Source organism: Vulpes lagopus, chromosome 8 (assembly GCF_018345385.1).
Source record: "Vulpes lagopus strain Blue_001 chromosome 8, ASM1834538v1, whole genome shotgun sequence".
In the NCBI taxonomy this organism is placed as follows: domain Eukaryota; kingdom Metazoa; phylum Chordata; class Mammalia; order Carnivora; family Canidae; genus Vulpes; species Vulpes lagopus.
Window position 1 is genome coordinate 133,284,799 of NC_054831.1, and position 26,572 is coordinate 133,311,370.

The 26,572-nt window shown below is 43.6% G+C and overlaps 1 protein-coding gene across 6 annotated transcripts in view; it reads right to left on the reverse strand.

Annotated features, from left to right (window-relative positions):
* VPS13D (vacuolar protein sorting 13 homolog D) overlaps positions 1 to 26,572 on the reverse strand; it is a 237,818-nt gene that overhangs the window by 209,986 nt on the left and 1,260 nt on the right. For 4 of the 6 annotated variants that reach the window (XM_041765972.1, XM_041765971.1, XM_041765970.1 and 1 more), the window contains exons 2-17: positions 24,556 to 24,728; positions 19,014 to 19,091; positions 16,436 to 16,626; positions 16,255 to 16,335; positions 12,669 to 12,785; positions 9,876 to 9,980; positions 8,141 to 8,311; positions 7,630 to 7,730; positions 6,614 to 6,782; positions 6,351 to 6,452; positions 5,982 to 6,183; positions 4,803 to 4,982; positions 3,619 to 3,749; positions 2,706 to 2,781; positions 2,123 to 2,293; positions 1,008 to 1,138 (exon numbers count right to left, since the gene is read on the reverse strand). In XM_041765972.1, the coding sequence (XP_041621906.1) occupies positions 1,008 to 1,138; positions 2,123 to 2,293; positions 2,706 to 2,781; positions 3,619 to 3,749; positions 4,803 to 4,982; positions 5,982 to 6,183; positions 6,351 to 6,452; positions 6,614 to 6,782; positions 7,630 to 7,730; positions 8,141 to 8,311; positions 9,876 to 9,980; positions 12,669 to 12,785; positions 16,255 to 16,335; positions 16,436 to 16,626; positions 19,014 to 19,091; positions 24,556 to 24,652 (2,103 nt within the window). In that variant the 5' untranslated portion in view covers positions 24,653 to 24,728. Of the gene's footprint in view, positions 1 to 1,007; positions 1,139 to 2,122; positions 2,294 to 2,705; positions 2,782 to 3,618; positions 3,750 to 4,802; positions 4,983 to 5,981; positions 6,184 to 6,350; positions 6,453 to 6,613; positions 6,783 to 7,629; positions 7,731 to 8,140; positions 8,312 to 9,875; positions 9,981 to 12,668; positions 12,786 to 16,254; positions 16,336 to 16,435; positions 16,627 to 19,013; positions 19,092 to 24,555; positions 24,729 to 26,572 lie in introns of those variants that run through there. The other 2 variants (XM_041765973.1, XM_041765974.1) reach the window with 2 other exon arrangements.

The following is a 26,572-nucleotide window of genomic DNA, read 5'->3' on the forward strand; positions in this document are numbered from 1 at the left end:
GGTGATCCATGGCTTAAGAAAGATCATGCTTCTAAATTTATAGGACTTAGTATCTCACCGTATTGCAGAAATTATGGAATTCCAATAAACATCCAAATTCAAGTATTTTTACTTATTCACAGACATTAGTAACCACAAACTTTCAGGTCAAAATACCTTAGTGGAAAACATAAGCTTTGACATTTGAAATATAAAAAAACACACCAAGCCATGAGTGTATTCACTGTTCTTCCCTGCAACTAAAATTAGCCTTGAATATATGAATGTGGTAAAAAGCTAAGTTACATAAATGTCATCAGAAAGAAACCTCTTCGACTAAGATAACAAGAGGATACTACTTGTTGCGTTTGTCTTGAAACACACACACTCGAAACAGAAAACAGGACTGATTCTTCATCCCATACCATCTTCGGTTCCACTTTACTTGGAACAGTTCTGCTGTCCCTTACACTTACAGGGGCTCTGCTCCCCAAAGGGAGCTGCACTTTCCCTGCTCCACCTACTGCTGCACCTAAGTAGGGCATCTCCATGCCACTGTGTTACAGACTGAGTTTTGCTGGAATCGTAAAGTATTTCTTGGCTCTCTTTTTCTATGGCGTCCTCATGTCAGCTGGTTATTTAGTAGCACAAAGTGACTATCTACCCTGGAAACAAAACTGGGGCACCATTCCAGGTATTTTTCATCTGATAATAGTAAGTGAAGGGGAATACTCTTATGTGAAACATTTGTAAAACATCAGGTACAGAAAATGGAACATGAACGAATCTTAAGAGAGTTCCAAGACGGACACAGGGAAGAAACACGGTTTAATCCGAGCCATTTGTTTTTATTCTTGATACTCTGACTGTAAAAGCCAGATTTTATTTTGGGTTAGCTATGACAGATTTACTATGTTCAGTTAATTTATTAATTGTAGTTGAAACAAACAGGTTTAACTAGAGGAGGTGAAGAACTTGACAGAAAGAACACCTGCCCCCACCCCTGCCCCTGCCCCTGCCCCACTTACAATGAAATCACCCACTAGCAAACGATCGAGAGTTTGTCGGATTTCCGCCTTGGTCTGCATCTTCAGTTTGTTGTACTGTCTTCGGGCAGCTTCTGCCACTCTCAGCTCAAGTTCAGACTGATAACCAAAACCTGCAAGATTAGGGATGCACAGGAGAATGAGCATTTTCAAATGGCTGGGTGGAAAAGACCACTGCAACATTGTTCTCATCACCAATTTCCATCGGAGCTAGAAGACCATCTGCACAACAGTTCTACTCCTACTCGCCCTGCCACTGCAAAGGGTAACAAGAGTGAGGCAATGGTGGGGGACCTGGCCACAAGGGGGAAAGGTGGCACACGCGGGAAGGGCACCTAAGTTACTGGAATTTTTGAACCATTTTCTGAAAGATCCCAGACTATTCTAAAATCCTGAAAGCATAACACTACGTTAATAAAGTGGAATTTGGAAGGAAATGCCTTCTATCAGGGACAGAGCAATAAATCCAAGGCATTTACGGCTATCGTTGACATGAAGACTCCAAAACCGGACCAAAAACTAAAGCAGCTCCACTGTTTTAAGAAGGGAGAGAGGGGCTACATGTAGGAAAGGACTATTGTGTTATCAATGTCCATGTCAATGAAAGTATTTTTTCTGCTTCTATGACCTCAAATCTCTTTTGGGAACAAAGGGGAAGCATGAATAAAGCAACAATGACATAGAACAGCACAAGGATGAGCTCTGCAGTATTTAACGCTGCACCAAACAAGTGGAACAGACCCTGCCATCTAGAGGGAAATTCTTGAACATTCCTCCTAAATTCACAGGCCTAAAATATCCTGGGTAGCCAAGGAAACCAAGATTCTAATAGAATGGAAAGAATTTTTTAAAGTATGACAGATGAGGGCAAAGAAAACGAAAATATTTAAGATATTGATCCCTTCTGGAAAAGTGACTTTGCAAGGACAACTACTTTGATTCCATAACTAAGGACACCATCCATGTGCCCCCTAGGTCATGATTCCAGCCACTACCAGGTCACTTCAATGTGTAATAACCCTTGTCCAAAGCACTAAAAATGACAAGAAATATGTCTATAGAAAGTAACATAAGATCAAACAAACAAAAAAGTTAACCTGAGGTATGAACCTTTCCCTTGTAGAAAAAGTCTGCTACTTTTTTAATAGCCTGGGGATTATATATGATGTTCAAAGGCCTCGTGCTGACATTCAGCCGCCTCTCAAAATGGCTGTGCACTGGATTTCTCTCATACAGCATCTCAAAAACTGGGTCGTCTGGGTCCGCAGCTAAAGGGAAGAACCAGAGAAAGAATATGGAACACAGCAAAAACAATCACCTTATTCTTAATAACCCGTAAGGAATTCTGGAAAAAAATATATTTTCTAAATTATTTTCCAATTAGTTCTCATTTATGAGAAATTCATAAAATAGAGACCCTAACGAGGACTAATTTTCAGTAGGAATCCTCAAGATTGGGGTGTTATATTCACTCTCATTATGGAAACCCAGGCCTCGGAAGCCCTGCAGGCTTACCCCGGTCACACACAGGTTACAGAAAACATGGTCTCCATGAACAACAGAGACCCACACAAAAAACCACTGGACAAAACAGGACACACTCCCTCTTACAACTGACCAGCACTACTGATCAGTAATCTTATTTCTGAAGATTAGTTTTAAGAACATATGACAAATTACCAGGGTTATGATCACTTCTGTCTGTAGATGTTGTTTGGAGACCAAAAGACTGTGAGACTCTGCCAACTTCTTTTTGCTATTAAAACATACACAAAAGGCACAGATGTCAGGTGAGAGGGGACAATTCACTGTGCAAACACTTCCTCTAGTTTTGCCCTTTGGCATCACTCTCACTTAACACAACCACATCAAAACTCATCTGACATCGGATTAGAGGACTTGTAGACTGATCTCTCTAGTCTGTGCCTTTTTCTAACCTAATATGGACAGTATGCTACTCTGCAGTCCGCGCATTTAATGAATGACTCCTAAATGAGTATGAAGTATGCATGGCTTCTTAGATTATGCTGCATTCCTCCCACCCTCTCCACAGTCCCTCCCCTAAAAAAAAAACCACAGACAGAGCAAGTAGCTAAATGCTCAACTATTCTGACCGTATCTTTGCCAACTTAACAAGATCAAAGACCTAATTGGTATACTGAATGTAAAAAATTACACATACATAGGTAAGTTGAAGTGGTTCTCTGGAAAAGATCTGGAAAAGTCTGGAAAAGATCTGTGACTAAGGGTCAAAATGCATGAAAATGAATTCCAGATAGAGGAGATGCAAACATTGCCCTTGAAATATGAAAACAGTGGTGCTTCTGGCATTTTCTTCCAAAACAGAGCAAACTACTCCGTAACAGCCATGACTAAGGAGAGGAAGAAGGGAAGGAGGCACTGCTTCCTTCCAATCTGCTCTCCGACCAATTAAAAAAACCTTACTGAATTCCAGTTTGTTTTTTAATCAGCCCATCTGTCTCCAGATGACCAAATGTCAGAATGAATGGAGTTAGTGCTACTTCTTGCTCGCCTAAGTCGGGCACAGGTCACAGAGCTCTGGACGGAGCAGCCATCCCACTGCCGTACATACTGCATTCGGGAACACCAGAAGGGGAAACACGGTTCCTTCTGTGGCCAGGTCCCGAAGAAACAGTCCCCCCAGCCGTACTGAGAGCAGCGAGGAATTTCTTCGAGGAAGAGATTCTGCCGATAGCTTCACATCTACAAAAAGATCAACAAAGAGTGGATACTACGCCATGATACCCTCGAGTATTTTAAAGGTATGTGGGCGACTAAGTATCATGAAGCCTTTTTCCTTGAAAGTAGAACAAAAAAGCCTACCTATATATCAGTATGTCTGTATAAGTCACTCTCTATAAATACATAAGGAATATTAAAAGCTTTGTAACAGAATGAATTCTTAACAGAGCATCTTACAATTGAGTTCGAGCAATCTGCTAATTCACACTACGTTTGTGCAATCTCAGCTCTCAAAATTATAAAGTCAAACAAACTTTTTTTTTGGTTGTTCACCTTTAAATTATTGAGATAAGTGGCTATTTTTTGGACCAAAATAAAAGTGCGTGTGAGATGTAAAAAAAAAACATCTGCATATTCATACACCATTAATTCAAAGTCACAAAAACACATCAAACATGGTCAATCCTCACTATTGACGGGTTTCATGTTTGTGAATTCACCTACTCACTAAAACTCATTTACAACCCCAAGATCCATCCTGGTGGTGCTTCTGAGACATGTGTAGAGCAGACACAAATCTGAGTCACCCAACGTTCACCCTCGCAGCCAAGGGTGAACCAGGTAACATCGCTCTGCTTTCTTGGTTTGGCTTGGTTCATACTGCACACAAATGCCCCTCTCATGGTCTATTTAGTGCCAAGCTGTTTGCATTTTTGTACCTTTTGTTGGTGATTTCACTGTTTAAAATGATCTCCACACACAGTGCTGCACTCAGGAGTTACAGTGCCACTGGCCACGAGCTCGGTATTAATGAATCCCCTATATATATTAAATGAGCTGTCTTTACACACAGACACACTTGCACCAAGGTCAGGTACCGATCCATCAGTGAACGTTATGATCGGAGGCTCAGAGGCCCTCAAGCCTACGTTCCCCCAGCAGCAATGACCCAGCGTGCAATTGCTTGGTGCTCATGGCCAGTTTCTAGAACAGAACGAGTGCAAATAAGGAGACTCAAGGGGATGCTGGTGCAGGCAGGGAGCAGCAGCACCAGGCCGCTCTGTGGGGCCACACCTGACAACTCAAGCTGCAGGAAGGCGCTCTCCTCCATCTGTGGGGTGCCCTGCTCCTGGCGCAGCAGTGTCACAGAACCCCGCTGCAGCCGCAAGTGCAGTCTGGCGAAAACAAGGTCCCGCTTCGTGTACGCGCTCAGACAGGATGCATCGGTGGTCGGGTCAAAAAACTCCTCAGTGCCTGAGCAATGACAAAGGAAAGACTTTAGGAGAAAACACGAAAACCCAAAAAAGCACCACTAGGCATGCTGATTGCGGCAACGATATTATTTAACAAGTTTCTCCCTTTTTTTAGGGAAGAATTCCAAAGTCAGGAGTGACTGTTTCATTCCTAATGTAAAATGATCACACTGTTTGGTAGGAAAGCTTATCAACTTATTCTCCAACAAGGGAGGACGTTAGGTTCGTGACAAAGTCCAGCTTAAGCAGCGCTGCCCAAAGCAGTGAAATGTTCTACATCTGCACTGTCTGGCCCAGGCACCACCAACCACAAGTGGCTTTGAGCCCCATGGCCAATGTGGCTAGTATAACTGAGGAAAAAAATTGTTTTTCTTTGAATTAATTTGAATTTAAAGAGCCATTGGTTTGAAAATGGGTAAACAAACCTCTGGTGTTATAAGTCAAGAAATAGATGATAACATGTGAGAGAGTGACTGCAACAAATGCACAAACCCCTCCAGGGTGCTGATTATGTTTTATTTCTCTGCCAGCGTCCAGGTTAGACAGGAATATTCACTCTGGAAGTCACTGATCTGTAGAAGTATGGCGTGTGCACACTCTATCAGTTTGCTTCAATTAAATATTTTTTTTAATAAAAATAAATAGCCATCTGTGGCTATGGCTACCATAATGGACAGCATGGGTCTAAAGAGTGGCCTTGGACTGATGCTTAAGCTTCAGAGTTTAAACCTTTCGAACTCACCTAGTCCTACAACCGCTGCCACTCAGTCCCGAAACTATGCTAATTATTCAAATTTAGCAACAAAGTTGTAAATGAAGTATCTCTCAAAAATTTCCTCCATCTCAATCTATGAACGGGAGACAAACCGTTTTACAAATGTCTACTTCTTTTATTTGAAAATACCATGGGCCATTGCACAAACAGATGGATTTTTATGAACCAAGTGTCTCCCTTCACAGCAGCCAAGGGCCGAGAAGCAAAGTTCCGCTCCCACCTTACCTAGGATCTCCTCGGGAGTCCACTGTTCAGGCTGCTCTGCTGACAGTCCCTCAACCGGTCTCCCCTCAGGGGTCTGCTGCCCATACCAGCCACCCCAGCCAGGAAACCAGGACTGAAGGTACTGTAGCATCCCACTGCCTCCACTGGTCTCTGGGTCCCCAGGAGAGTCTCCTGGAGAATCAAATTGAGGCTCTCGTAGGCTCTGTGTCAACCAGAAAGGAGCAAATATGAGTCCCCAAAGACAAACAAGCTGTGACCTGCCACTGATCATTCTCTGTCCTCCCCATCCCCAAGAAGCACAGCACATCCACACGGAAGCAGTCTGAGCATGTTAGGACTGAACCTATCTTCTCACAGAGGATTTCTTACCTCTGCCAGTTCTTCTTGCTTGTGAAATCGCTCATGAACCAGTTCACGCAAAATCTTCAATTCCTCAAAGCTCTGTTCCTCCTCAATCCGACGCATCTCCTCCTGTTTGGGTTAAAACAAAAACAAAACCAAAACAGGTCTTATAGCTGCAGAGAAACCGGACACCTTCACAAACTACTCCAAGCACTGAGAGAGAACCCACCTGGCTCCCAACATTCCTGCTGAAAGCCAAGAAACAGTGAAGATAACAACAATCTGCTCACCCTGTCATCTGCAGGCAGCAAGCCTCCTTTCAGCTTGCTGAAGTATTTGTCAGTGTAAGACACAGCATCGCGGGCACGGTGTAACAAGAAGTCCCAGGTACAACGCTTCCTCTCCTCTCTGATCTCGTTCAGGTTAGCATTCAGAGCAAAGTACCACCATTCTCGGCAGCTGAGAGGTGTCATAACAATGTTAATTACCTCTTACAATAAAAGCGACTAAAACATCCTCAACCCAGGACAATGTACATAAACAACCCTATTCCTCCTCTGAGACCTCTCTTCTCTTGCCCACCAATACTTCATGCCTCCAGCTCATTTCAACATTAGACTAAACCCAACATGTGAGTAAAGTCAATCTGCTGACAAAGAACATCAAATAATAGATTCTCAACTAAGACATCAATAATAATAATATAGTACTGGATTGGTTTGAATTACCCATAATAGCAGTCCTGTCTACTGACAGAGTCAACTAGTGACTACAAGGTAAAGATGATCTTAAGAGAATTAGCAAGAATTTGGACACTACAGATTTTAAAAGGCATACTTCAGAAAAGACATGAAAATACACAGATCTTTAAAATCTGTAATATACTAGACTGGTCGAGCCTATTACTGGAACAGGAAAAGATTTGTTTTTGCTACAGAAGTCATAAAGTGTGCTACATAAATGCTGCTCAAATAGCGTGGGAGCAGAGACGTAGGAAAGGAGGTACAGAGAACACTGCCAAGTATTTCCCACATGGGCAGATCCCAGTGGAGCGACACCAGTCTACCTGCTAAGTAAGACCAAGAGGACCTTAACTCTGCTGCACTCTACCTGAGAGCGAACCCACACAGTGCCAACAAAATGTATAGTAAGAACATCAACGCAGATCAACCACAGAAATGACATTTTAAAGGCCAAAAATATCAACCGTAGTTTAGCTCCAGCCACGTGTAAGCGACAGTGATGCACATTTCTGACCCACAGACAAGGACAGCCACACCATACAGTGCCATTTCCAAGCGCTTACTTCTCAGACACAGCCACTCGGGGCTTCCATCTTCGGAACCTGCTCTGCCTCTCCTTCCGCTCCAGCTCCTTGAGGAATGCCATCATCTGCCGGTACTGCAGCTTTTCAGCAGAGGTGGAGAGAAAAGAACTAGGTTAGAACTGACGTGTTTCCTTTACTCCATTAACATACCTCGGTCAGGCCACTAAACCGAACCCCAGTGCGCATGGAAGGCCACGTTTCAGCATCACGTGGCACTTCTCTCCAACCGCAGACAGTGAAGTATTCGTATTTACTATATGTCCTGGACTCTGCCCAGCACTTCAAAACCAAATCAAAACTAACTTGACAGCACCCCAAACCAACCGTGTAACGCACAGTGGGTGCTACACTCACCACACCTGTGGTCTCACAGGCACGCTCTTTCCCGCTGGGGTGCTGTGAGGCATCTAGACCTTCCTGTCACCATGCTTCCTTTGTCCCAGTTACTGGTTCAACAAGGAGAATATAAAGCAGCAGGAAGAAAGAGTACCTGTGAGAGTTTCAAGGGGATGGTCTCCAAATGAATATCGCATTCGATCCGGGGAGCGTGCCGAGACCTCAGCGGCTCTTTGGAGCAGTTTCTCTTCAAGAGAGCAGATGCGCACACAGGCTCCAGGATGTAGTGATGATCGCGGCTCTCCATGCTCTTGTCCATGGCCTCCTGAGTGTCACAAGAATGTCTGTCATCATGGCAAATGTTTTCGGGATCAAGTTACATGCTGGTATATTACCGAATTTACAGTTTATTACCTCAGAATACCAAACCAGGACAAAAACAGGAATCTAAAGCTTGCTACTATTTTTTTTTAATCTATATTTCTTATTAGTTAAAACATTCCCATGGTTCAAAACTGAAAGGCAAAAAAAGGTGAAACATCTCCTTCCAACTCCCATCCTCCAGCCACCCAATTATTCTCCCCAGAGGCAACCAATAATACCAGATTGTTCTGTATTCCCCAGAGGCATTCTGTATATGTTCAGACTGATCCACGATTTTCTGGTTTTTTAACCATTCTCACACAAATGGTACACACGTTGTCTTACCTCGGTTCTTTAAAATCAATACTAAATCTTAAAGACTATCCCATATTCATCATAAACATCTTCTTTTTTCTAACCACATACAGTTCAACTGTATAGATGTACAGTATTTATTTAATTGTATTAGCAAAATGAAACCATTCTGTACAACAGCATGCAAGCCAAAGAAAATCTTGCGTGAGGGGGGGAAAAATGGAGTCCTTTTTTTTCCATTCTACCTAAACCACCGACAATTCCTTTACCAAAAGATTAAACTCAGAATTTTTTTTAAACATTTTTTTTTAAGATTTTATTTATTCATGAGACACACACAGATAGACAGAGACAGAGAGAGAGGCAGAGACATAGGCAGAGGGAGAAGCAGGCTCCATGCAGAAGCCTGACGTGGGACTCAATCCTGGGACTCCAGGATCACATCCTGGGCTGAAGGCAGCGCTAAACTGCTTAGCCACCTGGGCTGCCCAAACTTAGAATTTTTTTATCCTTCACAAGCACTAATACTTTATGTCCCATGATTTTAATGACTTTCTAAGTACTTCTTAAAGGAATACCACCAAAGGTGACGTTTCAACATATACATTAATAAGAAAGGTCTTCTTTAAGGATCAGATCTGGTGCTTTGTTCACTTAAAATCTAGATGTCAAATTTGTGCAGCTTAAAGAATAGGTAACTTGGGAACCCCTGGGTGGCTCAGCGGTTTAGCGCCTGCCTTCAGCCCAAGGTGTGGTCTTGGAGTCCTAGGATCAAGTCTCACATCGGGCTCCCTGCGTGGAGCCTGCTTCTCCCTCTGCCTCTCTCTCTCTCTCTCTCTCTGTGTCTCATGAACGAATAAAATATTTTTAAAAATTTAAAAAAGAATAGGTAACTATAATACAGGATGTTAGATGCATACCATGGACTACTATGCAGGAGTCAGAAGCAATGAACCAGAAATATAAATAGTGACATTAATCTTAAAAACACAGCTTTAAGTGAAAAAAAGGAAAGGAACCTAGAATGCAATACAAATGTGAAACATATCAGAATACTGTATATTGTTCAGCATTACATGCATGCAAAGTACCTCCAGCAAACTCATTTGGCATGGACACCAATGGAGGGAGAGGGCTGTGGGCACGGTGATCAGAGCCACCGAGAACAGAAACCCATGCAGCAGCCCCACACCCTTCCACCGGAACCGTACCTGTAACTCCACCTGGGGCAAATCCCCCAGGAAAGTGCAATCGACATCCCAATAGACGCTGAACTCTGCTACGTCTAGTTGCTTCTTCCGCATTAACTTCTGTACCTGAGGTAAAACAGGAAAGAACACATGAGCCTCTTTATTCACAGACTTATTCATTCAATAAACCAGGTCTGAAGAGGCCTGCATCAGCACTTTGCAAGGCACCGGGGAAACAAAACTGAATTAAAACAGGGCTTTGCTCTTAAAGTGTTCAAAATCTAGCTAAGTAGGGATAACACAATCAATTTTAATGAAGCAGAAAGCAGAAGAGTACATAAGATGCTATGAGCAAACAAAAGAGAAAATGTCACCGTGTAGATGAGCATCAAAAGCTGTATGTTTCTGGCACAAGGTAGGCAGGGTAGGAGGGAAGCATGGGGACACAGGTCCAAGTGTCTGGTCCACCATACAAAAGGCCTGGCAGCTTCAGAAGCTGGTGACTACATCTGGGTAAAAGGAGCTCTGTACTCACGGTGTGAGGGCAGCACTGGTACAGGTGCACGAACACACACTTGGGAGTAGAGTTAAGTGCTAATAAAAGCAGCTTGGAACGCTGCTAGGTTTCCTGGGTTAAGTAGTTAACCCAAAAATTCACGTCCTCCTAGAACCTGCGAATGTCACATTATTTGGAAATAGGGTCTTTACAGATGTAATCAAATTAAAATGAGGTCATAGTGGATGACCGGGTCCCTAATCTAATGACTGGCATCCTAAGAAGAGAAGGCAGACACACAGGGGAGAAGACCATGTGAAGACGGAGGCAGAGGTGGAAGCTATATACCCAAAAGCCAAGGAACGCTAAGGCAACCACCAGAAGCAAGGAGGGACGGTTTCTTCCTCAGAGCCTCCAGATAAAACTAGCCCCACAAACACCTTGATTCCAATTTCAGGCTTCCAGAACTAAAGAGAATAAATTTCTGTCATTTTAAGTCATTTAGTTTATGGTAATTTGTTAAGGCAGCCCAAGGAAACTAATACACTAGCAAAGGAAGTTTATGCCATACTAAGGAGTTTGGACTTCATACTTGAAGGGACATGGAGCCACCAGGATTTTGAGGTAGGCATGCCACCAGGGGCAAGTATGTGTTTTAGAAACAGAACTCTGGCAATAGTGCAAAGTAAAGCTTCCCACCCTGGTGTGCTAGAGAAAAAGAGACATGAGTGTATCAGGAAATGAGCAAATTTATAGGCTCAAGTTACATTTAGAAATATCGGGCTTGGGATCCCTGGGTAGCTTAGCGGTTTAGTGCCTGCCTTCAGCCCAGGGTGTGATCCTGGAGTCCCAAGATCGAGTCCCACATCGGGCTCCCTGCATGGAGCCTGCTTCTCCCTCTACCTATGTCTCTGCCTCTCTGTCTCTCTGTGTCTCATGAACAAATAAAATCTTTTAAAAAAAAAAGAAAAAAACAATACCGGGCTTAACCACCTCCAGCCCTCAGCAGTCACATGCATTTGCCCCAGGGTCCTGTCCAAATAATATATTTTTCCTATGTGTGCCATGATGTGCAAGACAGTGGGAAGCACTGGTTTAGAAAGAAACAATGGCCTGGGATGGAAGCAAGGTCGTGGAACAGCACGTTTATTAGCCCAGGCCAAAGCTTACAGGATACTGAAGTAAGGCAGTTGCAGCGAGGATGACAGGAAGAGACATATTTGAGACATTTTGCAAGGAAACTGGCCAGATGCTGTGAGCGGCTGGATATTGAGGTTAAGGAATATGAAGCAAAAGGATGAGCACAGGCTTGTGGAGATAAGCGTAACGGTAAGGACACATGCTCCAGAGCAAGGGTGGCAAACTTTTTCTGAAAAAGTCCAGGAAGTACATATGACGGCTTTGTGGATCACAGTTTCTGTTTTAACTACTCGACTCTGCCCTCTGGGGCACAAAAGCAGCCTTGAAGCATATGTAAATGATGACTGTGACCATGATCCAGTAATTCTTTACGGACAAAAACGGGGGTAGGGGAGATTTCCCTCTACAGTGCAGTTTGCAAACCCCTACTCTGCAACTGGTCCATGTGGGCTCAAGACCTGGTTCCACCATTCCATCACTCTGTAACCTTAGCGTCCTTAGCTGTGTGCAATAGGAGGCTAACAGTGGTGGTAAAAAGTACTGAGAATTCAATGAGATAAATCATGTAAGCACTAAGAACAGTGGCTGGCACAGAAAACAGCTGTTAGTTTTATGCGTTGTAACATTCGGTAACTTGTTAGAAAATAAAGGGAAAAATTTGGTTTCAGGGAAGCAAAATGGGCCAGTGGAACATAAGGGGATAATTTTGCTTATGACAAGCCTAAAACACCACAGAGATGTCCCATAGGTAAAGACCACGAACGAGAAGGTCAGAAGAGAGGTGGAGAATGGGGTTCAAGATGTGAAGGCATCAACCAATATTGCCAGGGCACACCAATTCTAGGAAACAGAAGCCTACCCCAGTAGTACACATAGCATGAGAAGAAAATCAAAGCTGAAATCTTTTCTGTGACTCAGTTTCCTTGTGCATAAAATGAAAAAGAACCACATTAACATTTAAGGTCTGAGTGAAATAACAAAACATCAGAGAAAATGGGCCACTTCCCTATTCCGGCACATTAATCTGTTGACACAGCAAGAAATACACATTCCCACCAAAGAACATGGTAAAAAAGAGTGCGGTCTCCTTTATAGAACATGCAATGACCAAAGGCAGAGCCCCAAATTCCCCAGAATCAGTGCTTTCTTCCTAGCTTGCAAGCACAGTGCATACTCACAGGTTCATTCACAGCATTCTGCATGGACACATTCTTAATACAGATGCCGAACGCAAAAGGATGGGATGGATTAGTAATACCATCTTCGAAGCGCAAATGAACATCTTGAATTTTTAACTGCAAAGGGGAGAACAAAGGAAAATGCATTTAGACATGTGCTACAGGTAGACGTCAAACTGCCCTTGAGCATTTAAATAAGCCACAGTAGTCCCGTGGCGGCCGAAGAGGCGGTCAGGAAGTGGGTGCTTCCTGCTGGGCCGCTGGCCACTCCGCTTCGGGCCGCTCCGCTTCAGTCCGCTCTGCAGCGGGAAGCGCCTTCCCCACAGGACATCAATGCAAGCCTGAATAAGAAAAACAATTTCTTCCTCCTAAGCCATGGCATATCAGTTACATAGAAATACCACTTTGGGAAACAGTCTCCAAGAGAGCCTTGATGAGCTCATACAGTCTCAACAGATCACCCCCCAACTTGCCCTTCAAGTTCAAGGCTCCCTGCTCAGTGGAAAGTCTGCTTCTCCCTCTCCCTCTGTCCTCCTCACTGCTTATTTGTTCTCTCTCTCTAATAAATAAGTAAAATATTTAGAAACAACAACAAAATATATAAGGAGCTCTTTCAATTCACTAATAAACCCATTTTTTAAATGGAAAAGGGATCTGCATAGACATTTCTCCAAAAAAGATATACAGGGATCCCTGGGTGGCGCAGCGGTTTGGCGCCTGCCTTTGGCCCGGGGCGCGATCCTGGAGACCCGGGATCGAATCCCACGTCGGGCTCCCGGTGCATGGAGCCTGCTTCTCCCTCTGCCTGTGTCTCTGCCTCTCTCTCTCTCTGTGTGTGACTATCGTAGATAAATAAAAATTAAAAAAAAAAACAAAAACAAAAACAAAAACAAAAAAGATATACAAGTGGCCTTAAGTATGTGGAAAGATGTCCAACATTAGCCATTAAGGAAATGCAAATCAAAACCATGGCAACTTAGCACCTCACACCCGCTAGTGTGGTTATCCTCACAAGACAGACAATAACAAGGGTGGATGAGGGTGCAGAGAAGTTAAAATGTTCCCATATCAATGGTGAAACTGTAAAACAGTGCAGCCTCTTTGGAAAACAGTTTGCCGGTTCCTCATAAAATTAAACACAGAGTTACCATATGACTCTAACAATTCCACTCCCAGGTATATACTCAAGAGAACTGAAAACATATATTCACACAAAACCATATACATGAATGTTCACAGCAGCATTATTTGTTACAGGCGAAAAGTGGAAACAGCCCAAATGTCCATCAACTGATAGGCAGATAAACAAATGTAGTATATCCCGAAAACCACAAAACCTCTCAGTATGGATACTCCATTCAACCTCCTAGGCAGAGAGATCTGAGCACATGTTAACACAGCTTCTAGCAAGCCTAAGGCTGTGTCCCTGGGACATTCCAGCCTCATTCTGAGTTCCTGTCTGGAAAAGCTCAGGGCTGTTTGTTCCAGACAACGCCTGACATTAGGTCCCTGACCTCCCTTCTTAGAGCATGTACCAAAGACAGCTTACAATTGTGAATCCTTTCTCTGTCTCTATGAGATATGTATGTATCTCCTACAATCGAGGACTTGAAAACCATTCCTATGAAATGTCATCACCAGGAAGGACAAGACCAGTCTCAATCTCGGTCTCTGTCTCTCGGAGCACAGAAGCCCAGCTAGCAGATACAGCTGATCTTATCACATGGACACTGACCCTTGGTCATTTTTCACCTGAGCCCTCCCCCACACGGATCCCCTGCCTCACTCTCCCTGTCACCTCTGTGCAAACTGGAGTAGAGCTCTGTTCTTTCCACTTCTGTCAACAGTTATTGGAAAAAAAAAAAAAAAACAGTTATTGAATAAAATCTGTTTCTACCACTGTAACTAACCTTCAACTTTATCTCTGACAATCTGTATCTTTGATGGAATACACTATTCAGTCATAAAAAGGAATCAAGTCCCAGCATATGCCACAATATGGACGAACCTTGAAAGCATTACACTAAGTGCGAGAAGCCAGACACAAAAGGCCACATGGTGTACGACCACATGGATAGGAAATGTCCAAAATAGGCAATTTCCATAAGGGAAGTAGTTCAGTGGTTGCATGGGGCTAGAGGGAGCGGAGGAAAGGGTGTGGCTATAAGTGGGGATGCAATTTCTTTTGGGGGTAATGAAAGTGGTCTGCCATTAGGGACTGTAATCTAGGCACTTTGTAAACACACTAAAAAAAAAAACACTAGAGTGAGGGGATCCCTGGTGGCTCAGTGGTTTAGTGCCTACCTTTGACCCAGGGCGTGACCCCGGGGTCCCGGGATCGAGTCCCACATCGGGCTCCCTGCATGGAGCCTGCTTCTCCCTCTGCCTGTGTCTCTGCCTCTCTCTCACTGTGTGTCTCTCATGAATAAATAAATAAAATCTTAAAAAAAAAAAAAAAACATTAGAGTGGAGCCGCCTCACCTAGGTGGCTCAGTGGGTTAGGTATCTGCCTTTGGCTCAGGTCATGATTCACCTAGGATCAAGACCCTCATTGGGCTCCCTGCTCACCAGGGAGTCTACTTCTCCCTCTCTGCCTCTCCCCCCACTTGTGCGCGCGCACTCTCTCTCTCTCGCTCAAAATAAATACATAAAAACCTTTTTAAAAAATTAAAAAATAAAAAACACTAGAATGTATACATTAAAAGTGTGAACTTCATGGGATATGAACTAAATCTCAGTTCAAACTATTATAAAAATAATGATGAATTATTTAAAATAAGTGACAGCTAAAAAAAAATACAACTGTCTAAAACAGAATTCAAAGCACTCACCTCAAATGTACCAATCTCTCTGTCAATCTCATGACAGTTATGAAACCCACAACCTCTGACAGTTTGAGAGAAAGTAGTATACCTTGAAACCATTTGGCCTGTGTCACGTTGGCATTGCAAGAAAACCCCAGAGGTGCTATGTATGGGCTTACTCTTAGGGCATTTGTGAAAACGAGAGCAGACCCTGGTCTAGTTTCTGAGGATGAAACAAAACTGTAAGTAAAGCAGAAACCGTGGCCACCGGCCCTGACACTGTAACTTATCAAACCACCACCAGATCCATCAGTAGGAGATTAAACATCTCCGTGGGCTGTCCGCAATTCACTATGGAATCAACTAGAAACCGTGTATTCAACCTCTCTCGTTCTACAGATGAAGAAACCAAGACCGAGAAGTGAAGTGATTTGCCCCGAAATGATCAGTCACAAAGGTTTAGGTAACCTGGCTTCTAAGGAGGCACATGCTTTCGGCAAGTAAGAGTCCAACATTCAAAAACAAAGCAAAATGTGAGTGAAAGGAAAACTCCTACTGACACAAGCTGAAGCAAGAAAAACCCATGTCTGCCCAGGGCTGGAGACTTGCTTTTCAGGTTTTCCTTTGGCGCAGCCTGTAAGAGCTGACCTGAGCAGTCAGCCATGGCTCCGAACATCATTTCAGTTGAACCCACAAGAAACATGGTACCGAGAAGCACAACACAGTTAAGCTGGAGAAGTCCCTGTCATGTTCATCCTTTATAAAAAGTCAAGAGGACTTACTTCAATATTCTCCACAATTCTCGTAACTACAGAGGCGGTAACTGAATACCAGTAGGACTCCCCCTTCCGCTGGCGTTCATTCTGCAAAGGAAAGAGCTGGTGTTAGCAGATCCAGTGCTCTGCTCACTTCATGTCTCACCGTGGCTGGTCTGGGTCTGGTGGCCGACGGGGTGCACCTCACCTTCCATCTGTCCTCCAGGGCTTGAAGCAGAGCCTTCTTGCGCTCCCTCTCCAAGAGTTTCTCCTTCTCATCATCGAAATCCTCTAGCTTTTCAGGGGCTCCAATTAAGTGAAGGCTGGAGATGGAGATCACCCAAGGGTCCACGTGGGGGCGATAAAAGGGAATCTGAAGAGTTACCTTCCCAATTAAGCCTGGGAAAAGCAAAGTCTTGTCAAGTATCCATCCACATTTTTACCTCTTACTGGTTTTCTGCATCCTTTTAGTTTTCTATAAGGAGCATGAGTATTTTTACCATTTATTTTTTAATCTAAGAAAACAGGCAGCAGGTTCTCATACATGGGAAATAGAAAGTTGTAGGCTGAGATCTGTAAGAACGAGGCACAATAAAGTACATGGAAAAAGCCCAAAGTGGGGGCGCCTGGATGGCTCAGTTGGTTAAGTGCCTGCCTTCGGCTTAGGTCACGATCTCAGGGTCCGGTCCTGGGATCGAGCCCCAAGTTGGGCTCTCTGCTTACCAGGGAGCCTGCTTCTCCCTCTCCTCCCCACTTGTGCTATCTGTTGCTATCTCTGTCTCTAAAAAAATCTTAAAAAAAGAAAAGCCCAATTTGACCCTATCAAATGCGACACCTCGCCTCTGCAAAGTCCTTCTTCCCCAAGTGAACTACCTCTTAAACTTCCTTGTCTTTTCTCCCCACAGCACTTGCACAAGCCCATGAGCATGAAACTCATTTCTTGTTCGTTATTAGTGGACTGGTTGAGAAGCACTTCTTGGCAGACTTACTCACAGTATATCCAGTCTCGAACATACCAACCAAACTGTGGTTAAAATGCTACAGTGGCACTCTATCGAGAAAGAATCCTGATTCTTCATGAGAACCCAGACTGATTTCCCAAGTGCTACCATATCTAGCAGTCTCCCAGGACACAGGTCTTCTTTAAATTCAATTAATAAGAGGCAAGTTACCACTAAGGAATAATGCAGAAGAATATCTGAACTGTCCTAAAGGATCTCTGGAAGATCCACATGGCCCAACTAATATGCTCCCTCTGAAAGAAACACATGTTTTCTGAGTGATTTCTACCCTCTAAGATCTAGAATTCAAATAGGATTGATTTGTTGAAGATAGGAGAATATTAACACCAAGTGATCAACTGTATAATCCAGTAATAAATTAAGAAATGGCAACAAATAATGAAAACATTTTAATTTGGATTTTATCTAGAAAAATGAAAGTCTTTTCTATTTAATAATTTATATCATAACTCAAACCACATACCAACCATATGCCAACTCACAAAGAATTTAATAATAATTAGTGTGCAATTGTAATTCTAACCTAAATTATTGGGGTGAAGAGGCATGTTTGATAAGTTAGATAACAGCAAAATATAACCTCTGTTACATTTCATTTACTTTTTGGAGAAAAAAAAAAGTAAAAGAGGGTCATTTTTGCAAAAATATTAGGAAACTTCATCAATTTCCCACAAGAGCCTTTCCTAATCCTTTGACATTCAAATAATAACTCTTTGGAAGTGCCCTCAGTATCACCATTCCTCAGTTTCTTTCAGTCTCATTTTTCAGTGCCTTTGCCTGTGATTCCAGCAGTTCACCCATCACTCGAAGTGACTTCAAGAAAGCCTAAATCTTTTGCAAGATTTCTATCCTACTTCACCCAGCAACTGATTTGCACTGTACTTGCATTTTACTGTAACATAAGTACTCAAAAGTAATGAAAAGACTGACATCAACAAGCTATTACTGAATGATGATGGTGCGTCTGAATAGGGACTAATTTTATACATGGTCATTTAACAAAGAACTTTTATAAAGATTTTATTTTTAAACAATCTTCACACCCAACATGGGGTATGAACTCACAACCCTGAGATCAAGGGTCGCGGGTTCCACTGCCTGAATAAGCCAAAAGCCCCAACAAAGAATAAATTTACTCCAAGACAATTCTTGTTTCCTTACCAAACCTAGTAACTACAGAACTCCTACAGTAACTGCAAACATCTATTTAGTGTGCTAGGCGTTGTTTCGAGTAATTTTGACGCAGTAACTCATGCATTCCTTTCCACAACCCTCTGATATAGGTACAATGATTATCATCTCATCTTAAAGACTAAGAAGCACACACAGAGTGGCAAGGAAACTGCCCCAAAGCCACACTGCCAGAAAGCACACTGTGCCAGAGCCCACCTTTCATTCAATAAACAACCTCTCAGTAATATAATATAATGAACTCTCCAAAAATAAGAACCCCCTGTATCTAGGACAGAAGTTCTCACACATTAGGAAATGTAAGAATCACCTGTGTGCTTATTAAACATGCAGGTTCAAGGACACTCCCTTGGCAGTTCTGATTCAATATGTCTGGGAAACACCTGACCTCCCCACCACTGCCCCAAGGTCATCCTAATAGAAAAGGCCACACTTGAGGACTGATCTAAACTCGATATTTCCTATCCTGCCTCTTCCTGCTCAAACAGAGCCAAACTCAAGGGCTCTCAGTTTTCCTGTCCCAAGCAGAATAAGACTCAAAACTGCCTCCCTCTCCTGTAGAGTTCCACACACCGGCTTTGACTTCAAATGGTAATTCTAGTTCTTTCAAGGCATCTTTCTTTAAGGGCAAGTTTTCCAACTCAACAGCACCTGAAAAATAAAAATGACATCATGAAATGTTCACCCAACATATGCAGTAGGCACTTACTATATGCAAATCATTAAAAGTTAAAGGTGAAGTCTTACAGCTTAACCCAGCTATAAAAAGCCAGGAGTAACCCCACAATCAGCCTGTGTACACTAGCTTTACTAGTTTCCTGACCATCCCGTTCTGACAGCTGAAGCTCACCAGCAGGTAAAGGGTGTAGGCAAGGATCTTTCTCTATAATAAGGCAGACAGTAAATACTTTAAGCTTTAGGCTATCTGTTGTATATTCTCTCTGGTTGTTTTGTGTTGTTGGGTTTTTACAAGCCTTTAAAAAAAAATAAATAAAAGCTATTCTCAGTTTGGATTTGACCAGCTAGCCAGTTTGCAGACCCCTGGTTTAGGCAAATATTCGCCATCTAAGTCACCTGGGAAGAAATGCAGGCCCCTAGACCCCCCTCAAGACATCTCTGGGATTGAAACACAGAAATCTGCCATATTTAACAAGCTCTGGCAACCCACCCACTCCCCCAAAATGGGTATATTGCACGTAACATGAGAGCCCATGAGAAGATGGTCACCAAAGGGAATTATACTCTCTTCTGGAAAGACTAGCTCCACATGTTCTCTGCATCTACGCTTGCAGGCCTAATTACCTGTTAGAAAGCAAAGAACAAACCACCGCTGAAGGTCCTTTTCAGACCCAGCTTTTATAGGACTGAAACCTAGAGGTACAAGATGTCCCTGAACAGCCGAAGCATAGTGGAGAGGGTGTGGCTGGATCTCTCCCTCTCCTCGCTGTGGAAGTCATGCGAACACACTGATACACCACTCCCCAATCTGCAGCAGGCACCGTGCTGGCCACTGGAAATACAAGAAGAGAAGGCAGGGTCCCCGTCCTAAGGGGCAGAGGAGACAGCCATCATTCTACAAAACTGTTTGCACCACCGAAGGCAATTTCTGAGAACAAGGAGTACAGACAACTGCCCAGCAACCATTAGCTGGTACAGGAACTCAAAAGAAAGGCAAGCCAGTCAAAGACAAACCAATACAAGAAACAATTATTTTTTTCCTTTAAATGACTGTTCAAGATTTGTGGGTAACTGGCTTCTAAAGTATTCAGATCTAGAGCTTGGCAGATGCTAAGCAAATGCAACCAGCTCACGCTGTAGACTTCTGCAGGAACATGTGTCCCCACATGTGTCCCCACATAGCTTAAGACTAACCAAAAGGAGAAGTTAATAACCCCAGAGAGCCCAGAAACCACTCTATTTCCACATTTGGGGAGCAATGATCATAAGTGGGGGGGAACATGAAGCATATTCCTCAACAGTTGAAACTGACTTAAAAGGAGAAAGCACATAGTTTCTTCTTTTGAAGAGCATCATTTGCAATCTGAATCATTTGCCCTATTTTTCAATACCCAAATCTGTCACAAAGGCGGCTGGCACTGGGATTCCTTGGCTGCTGTACATCTTGGGGAAGTGGAAGGAATGGTAGGCAATACATGCCAGGAAAAATTAAAGCTGAAATGCAGAGAGCAAAAGTAGTGGTCTAGGAAGGAGAAGACCCCAGGGAAACAATGAGAAGAGGGCAGCCCCCAGCTGCCAAAACAAAGGAGTCGGGCAAAAACAGCAGCAGAGCTCAGCGGTTCTGGAGGGAAGGCTCTCAGATTCCCCACCCATTCAAATATGCACCCACAACTGCCCTGCTGGGAAAGGTCCCTCCAGGGACCCACAGTAGGTACAGTGCTCTTCGTTCCTTTCCAGGCAGATGACGTGCAGGCTTATTCCTGGATGTCTTATCCACAAACTCCTCAGCTGAGCTGAGCAAGAAGTGGAGTCCCTAGAACCAGAGTAAATCTGGAGGCTGGTGGCTTTTTGGTCAGCACTGACAACGAACTCCCTTCCTGCGCCCCTGTGTCACTTAAAAAGCCAGCCTGAGGTGCACAGTGGATAGGAACAAAACGGTGGAGGGACCTAAGCACTGGGTCCCATATATAAGATAGGCCCATTGCCCAAGGTTCAAAGTTCCTGGCGTGACACCTCCTGGCCCCAAACCATCCCAAACACGCCCTGCGAGTTTTCTGCCTCCTGCCTGTGCTCACAAGCCTCACTCTACCTGGAATGTGGTGACCCACCCTGGGCCGCCTGCCAGGATCCTGCGCCGCCACCTCCGGAATGGCCTTCCCAGCATCCTCCCAACAGGGTGAAGGACGGCCCCCCTTGGCACCCCGGCGCACCGTGCCTGCGTCTCTAGAGCAACAGCGTACACTGCCTTGTACTGCCGATGAATTAACAGGTCTGCGAGGGCAGGGCCTACGGCGGTGGATGTGGGGCAACAGGAATAGCATTTAGGGAGATCCTACTGGAGCCAAGAGCTTCGTGTCCATCATCTCATTTGATCTTCCCAACAATATGAGGAAATACCATTATCTTCTCCATTCTGAGGTGAGGGAAATCAGGCGCACAGGTAAACCGTATGCTTAAATACCAGAGCTGGGGCATCTGGGTGGCTCGGTTAAGCATCTGCCTTCTGAGCTCCCGACTCAGTGGGGAGCCTGCTTCTCCCTCTCACTCTCCCTCTGCAGCTCCCCCTGCTTCTGCTCCTCCCCCATGTCAAATAAATAAATACAATCTTTAAAAAAAAAAAAAAAAAACAGTGCAGAGCTGATAGTAAGGGGCAGCACTAGAGTTTGTGCCACACCTCTCTGATCTCAGGCAGCAAGAGGGACAGGGGTGAAGAGGAGGCTCCAGTAACTTTCTCATGGTTACGAGCAGCTGTTACGAGGGGTCTTCTACTGCCCCCCCTTTTTGTATTATCCGTAACACACACAGCCATACCCTAAGCAGGTGCTTAGTGGTGTCTGCTGAGAGACGGAACAAATAAAATCGTAGACATGTTCTCTCTCCTTCCACGACTCGTATGCTATTTTGCATTGTTAATCACTTTCCATATGTGCACCCAATCCAGCCCTGAAGTCCAGCCCAAGCCAATCACACGCTGACAATCATGACAACGGCGAATGATGGTAACTAACACTGACCGAGGCGCCCTCTACATCCCGAGCAGCTCTAAGCTCTCTGACCCACATCAGCGTGTCTAGTCCTCAGAACCTTATGAGACAGTTAATATTCTCTCCTCCTACAGAAAGATGCTACAGAAAGAATTTGAGAATTTATGAAGGACTGGAGTAATTTACCCAAGTTACTGGTAAATGGAGGAAATGGGATTCAAAACCAGTCTGGCTGGCACCTGGGCAGCTCAGTCAATTAAGCGTCTGACTCTTGATTTGGGCTCAGGTCGTGATCTCAGGGTCATGAGATCGAGCCCAAGTCAGGCTCTGCGCTGGTTGTAGACCCTGCTTAAGATTCTCTCTCTCCCTCTCCCTTTGCACACCCCCCACTCACCACTTTCTCTCTCTCTAAAAAAAAAAAAACAAAAAACAAAAAACAAAAAACACACAGACATAGCCTACTACAAAACTCATACTCTTGACCACTATCTCCATCTCCTTGGCATCTCCCAAAGCATCTCGGACACTAAATATCTGCAGATGGATTGAAATAATATTCTTATTCCTATACAGTACCCTCTGCCTCCAAATATGCTTCAACTATAACTGCAATGCCCCAACACTTTCCTAGCCAAGCACTGTGGGGTGATTTAAATCCATAAGGAAGGGACACCACACTAATACCAGTTATGAAAGAAAAATTATTTTTCTATTCTGCACAGAGAATATTTTTTAAACAGGAAGCACAGAAAAGCACTTTGAAGCATCAGAGAGACACACACAGTTGCCATTACGAGAGATATCCTAAAACGGAGATCCGTTACTAGTACAGAATCCATGATACAGCAGATACCACAAATTTTATTCATTTCTTCGGCAAACATCCTCTTACCATATTAGTCTTGAAAGAGCTATCTCTTTTATGAACAAGGTTATGATTTGCAATTCTCTTTCTAGGCCCTGTTACCTGTCCTGTACAACCTAGTGAGCTCCACAGCATGTAGGAGAACTTCAGTAAATGACCAAAGAGATGACACTTGACACTACTCTTGTACTTTGAACACATCCTCTTCCCTGACAGATTGGTCACTTTCATCTTGCACTTAGCAGCTCCCTTCTAAGGACGGGACAAAAAGGTCAGGACAGAAGCTAGAGATGAAGAAAAAGCCTACTTCTGTCTCCAATGAAAGGAAGGGAGTGGGAGGGGCGACTGCAGAGCTCCCTATAGCCTATGGCTGCCACGATCCTTTCACTGCTTTAGGAGGGTCAGGAAAAACCTAGAAACAACACTTCTGACAAATGAGCCACTGGCACCCTATTCTCAGACTCTCCCACGATCTATGCCGCTGCCATCCCCACTAACCTGTCCTGGGCCACCTGCCAAAAGCCATATCCCCAGGAAGGTGAGCTTTCTGCCGTACTTAAGATCTCCTTTCCACTTACTGTGATGCTACATGATTGCAGACTGACTTTACCTCCTTTCTCCAGATTTGAGTGTTCTATTGTGAATAAAGAGAAATTTAAAAAAGAAGAAGGGGGTAGAAAAAGCAGTTTTCCAAACCTCACACCAGTTTCCTGCACTGCATTAAACCACGTATAAGCATTTACCAAAGACAGGCCCATAAAGGCTAAAATCTCTCAAATGTTATTCTTTTGAAGACCCTATAGTAACATAGTTTAAAACTTTGACTAGATGTCTATTATAAACCAGCAGCAGGACAGAAACTTTAAATGTCATTCCATTTGCTCCATTTGAGTCTTACAGCAACTCTGTAGAGGAATACTACATGCTTTTTCTAAAGAAACTGAGGCTCAGAATTTCAATGGCTTGTTCACATGGCTAATAAGTAACATAACAGGATTTGAAGCCAATGTCACTGTCATTACATCATGGCCACATCCATAAAGCTTCATAAAGCTAAAAAATTAGGGCAGCCCGGGTGGCTCAAGCAGTTTAGCCTCGCCTTTGGCCCAGGGCCTGATCCTGGAGACCCGGGATCGAGTCCCATGTAGGGCTCCTTGCATGGCGCCTGCTTCTCCCTCTGCCTGTGTCTCTGCTTCTCTTTCTCCTCTCTGTGTACTCTCAGAAATAAATAAATAAATAAATAAGTAAATAAATAAATAAATATCTTTTAAAAAATAAAGCTAAAAGATTAACTGCGATAAAGCACAATCAGCAGCAGTACAGCCTTTTTTTTTTTTTAATATTTAATAGTTCCCTAAAAGCTACAGCAATACAACTACATACTTAAGTTACCCTGCAATAATAATCAGTGTCATGAGGGAGAACATACTTCCTTTTACACATATTTAGTACAAAGCCATCTAGGCATTATATTTTATTATTCTCAGTATAACAAAACAAATATTAAAAAAAAAAAAAAAGAAAGAAAGAAAGAAAAAAATGTCATGTGCAGTGGCATACTTTACCAAAAAGAAATACGTGTACTTACCTTTCAGAAGCGCAACAGAGAGCTGGTCAGTGTTCAGGTTGTTGACGTATTTTCCCAGATAAGTATTGAGAACCCAGGCTACAAGACCTTCCAACATGACTATATCCTCAAGACAAGGTGTTTAGAAATCATGGATCATTCTTTATTTCTCTCTCTCATGGTCATAGAAGAATCTATGAAAGAAAAAGAAAAAAAAGGAAGTCAAGAGAAAAACCAGGTGATTTTCTAAGCTGATCGCCTACCTGACCTTCCCTATAGATGGACGAATGCAAAGCAGATTTAGAAAAGATGGGGTAGGGATCCCTGGGTGGCGCAGCGGTTTGGCGCCTGCCTTTGGCTCAGGGCGCGATCCTGGAGACCCGGGATCGAGTCCCACATCGGGCTCCCGGTGCATGGAGCCTGCTTCTCCCTCTGCCTGTGTCTCTGCCTCTCTCTCTCTCTCTCTCTGTGACTATCATAAATAAATAAAAAAAAAAAATTTAAAAAAAAAAATAAAAAAAAAAAGAAAAGATGGGGTAAAGAGCACCGCAAGATGCCCCGTTAGCAGAGAATCGAACCAACACGTCTACATTCTGACACAGCTACAAAAACAGTCACAAATTTCCCAAAAAATACCTATAATTCCAAGCTATCTTTTTGATATAACGAATCATTAAACTGCCTGCCTTTAGTAATTCACCTTGGGACTAGACTGTCCTGCTCAGAGGTTCTCATCCAAGTGTAACTGGGCAATGTCTAGACACATTTTTGGGGGGGTTGCTATTGGTATCTTGAGAATAGAGATCATGGAAACAGCTAAACATCCTACGATGCACAAGATAGCTCCCCCACAGCAAAGAATCATCCAGCCCAAATGTCAACAGCGCCAAGGTTAAAAAACCCTGTCCAAAGACAGACAGGAAAAGAAAGAACCCTGTCCTAGATTAAGACAAAAATGCCCTAAGAGATTTCAATGAACTTCATAGTCTGCAATGATCCTCTTTAAGCCTTCCCTAATTCAGTTTTGCAAGTTTGTTTATCAAAAGCATTCCTAAAGTAACATAAATGAGAGGGAGGAGACAGTGGTTTATCACTGTTCTTAAATGTTCTGGAACTGCATTACAGGTATCCAGGCACCAGATGATGCTGATATAACGAACTATCTTACTAATACAAATACAAGAAATCCTCTGGTTCCAGCTACGGTATTTACAGTCAGTACGACATTACTACAACCTAGGAGAAAACTGTGTGTGTGTTAGCATCGCAAAAGATACACCGATTACTTTTACTACTACAAAAAGTTAACACAAGGGAACTTGAGACATGAAAGTTTAAACGAGTTCTGAAATCGCTTGGCTAGCGTGTAGATCCCAATTAGAACGGTGAGTTCCAAGTCCTGCTCGGAGCCAAGCACCTCAGACACCAGCCCACCACGCTGGACACTCCAAATTTGCTCTGGCACGCGTCCCACTTGGAACCAGCGCTTTCAGGATCCTTTCCAGGCACGCTGCCCCAAGCCCGGGGATTCATGTGTGTGCCAGAAGACACACGTATCCCAAATGATACCTCCTCACAAAGACCCAAAACACAAGGCCCTGGAAGAGTTTTAGATCTTTTTTTTTTTATTTTATTTATTTATTCATGAGAGACACAGAGAGAGAGACCAAGAGAGACGCAGGCAGAGGGAGAAGCAGGTGCCAAGCAGGGAGCCCGACGTGGGACTCGATCCCGGGACCCCGGGGTCACGCCCTGAGCCAAGGGCAGTCGCTCAAGCACCGAGCCAACATGACTGTAGGTGCCCCAACCCTGTAAGCGTCAGCTGAGCCTCCAGGAAAGGCCGACTTGTATTTGTCAACAGTGTCTTGCACTTGCAGCAAGATTTTCATTCTGCCGTTGGGGACAGTGAAAAGAAAAAGGTAAATAAACAGCATTTGATGGAACACTCATTTCTTTCCAAAGATCTTCTTAAGCCTTATTTTGCGTAAAACGAAGGATGTGCTAGAGGTCATCGGACACATTTGTTCAGAGGAGAGAT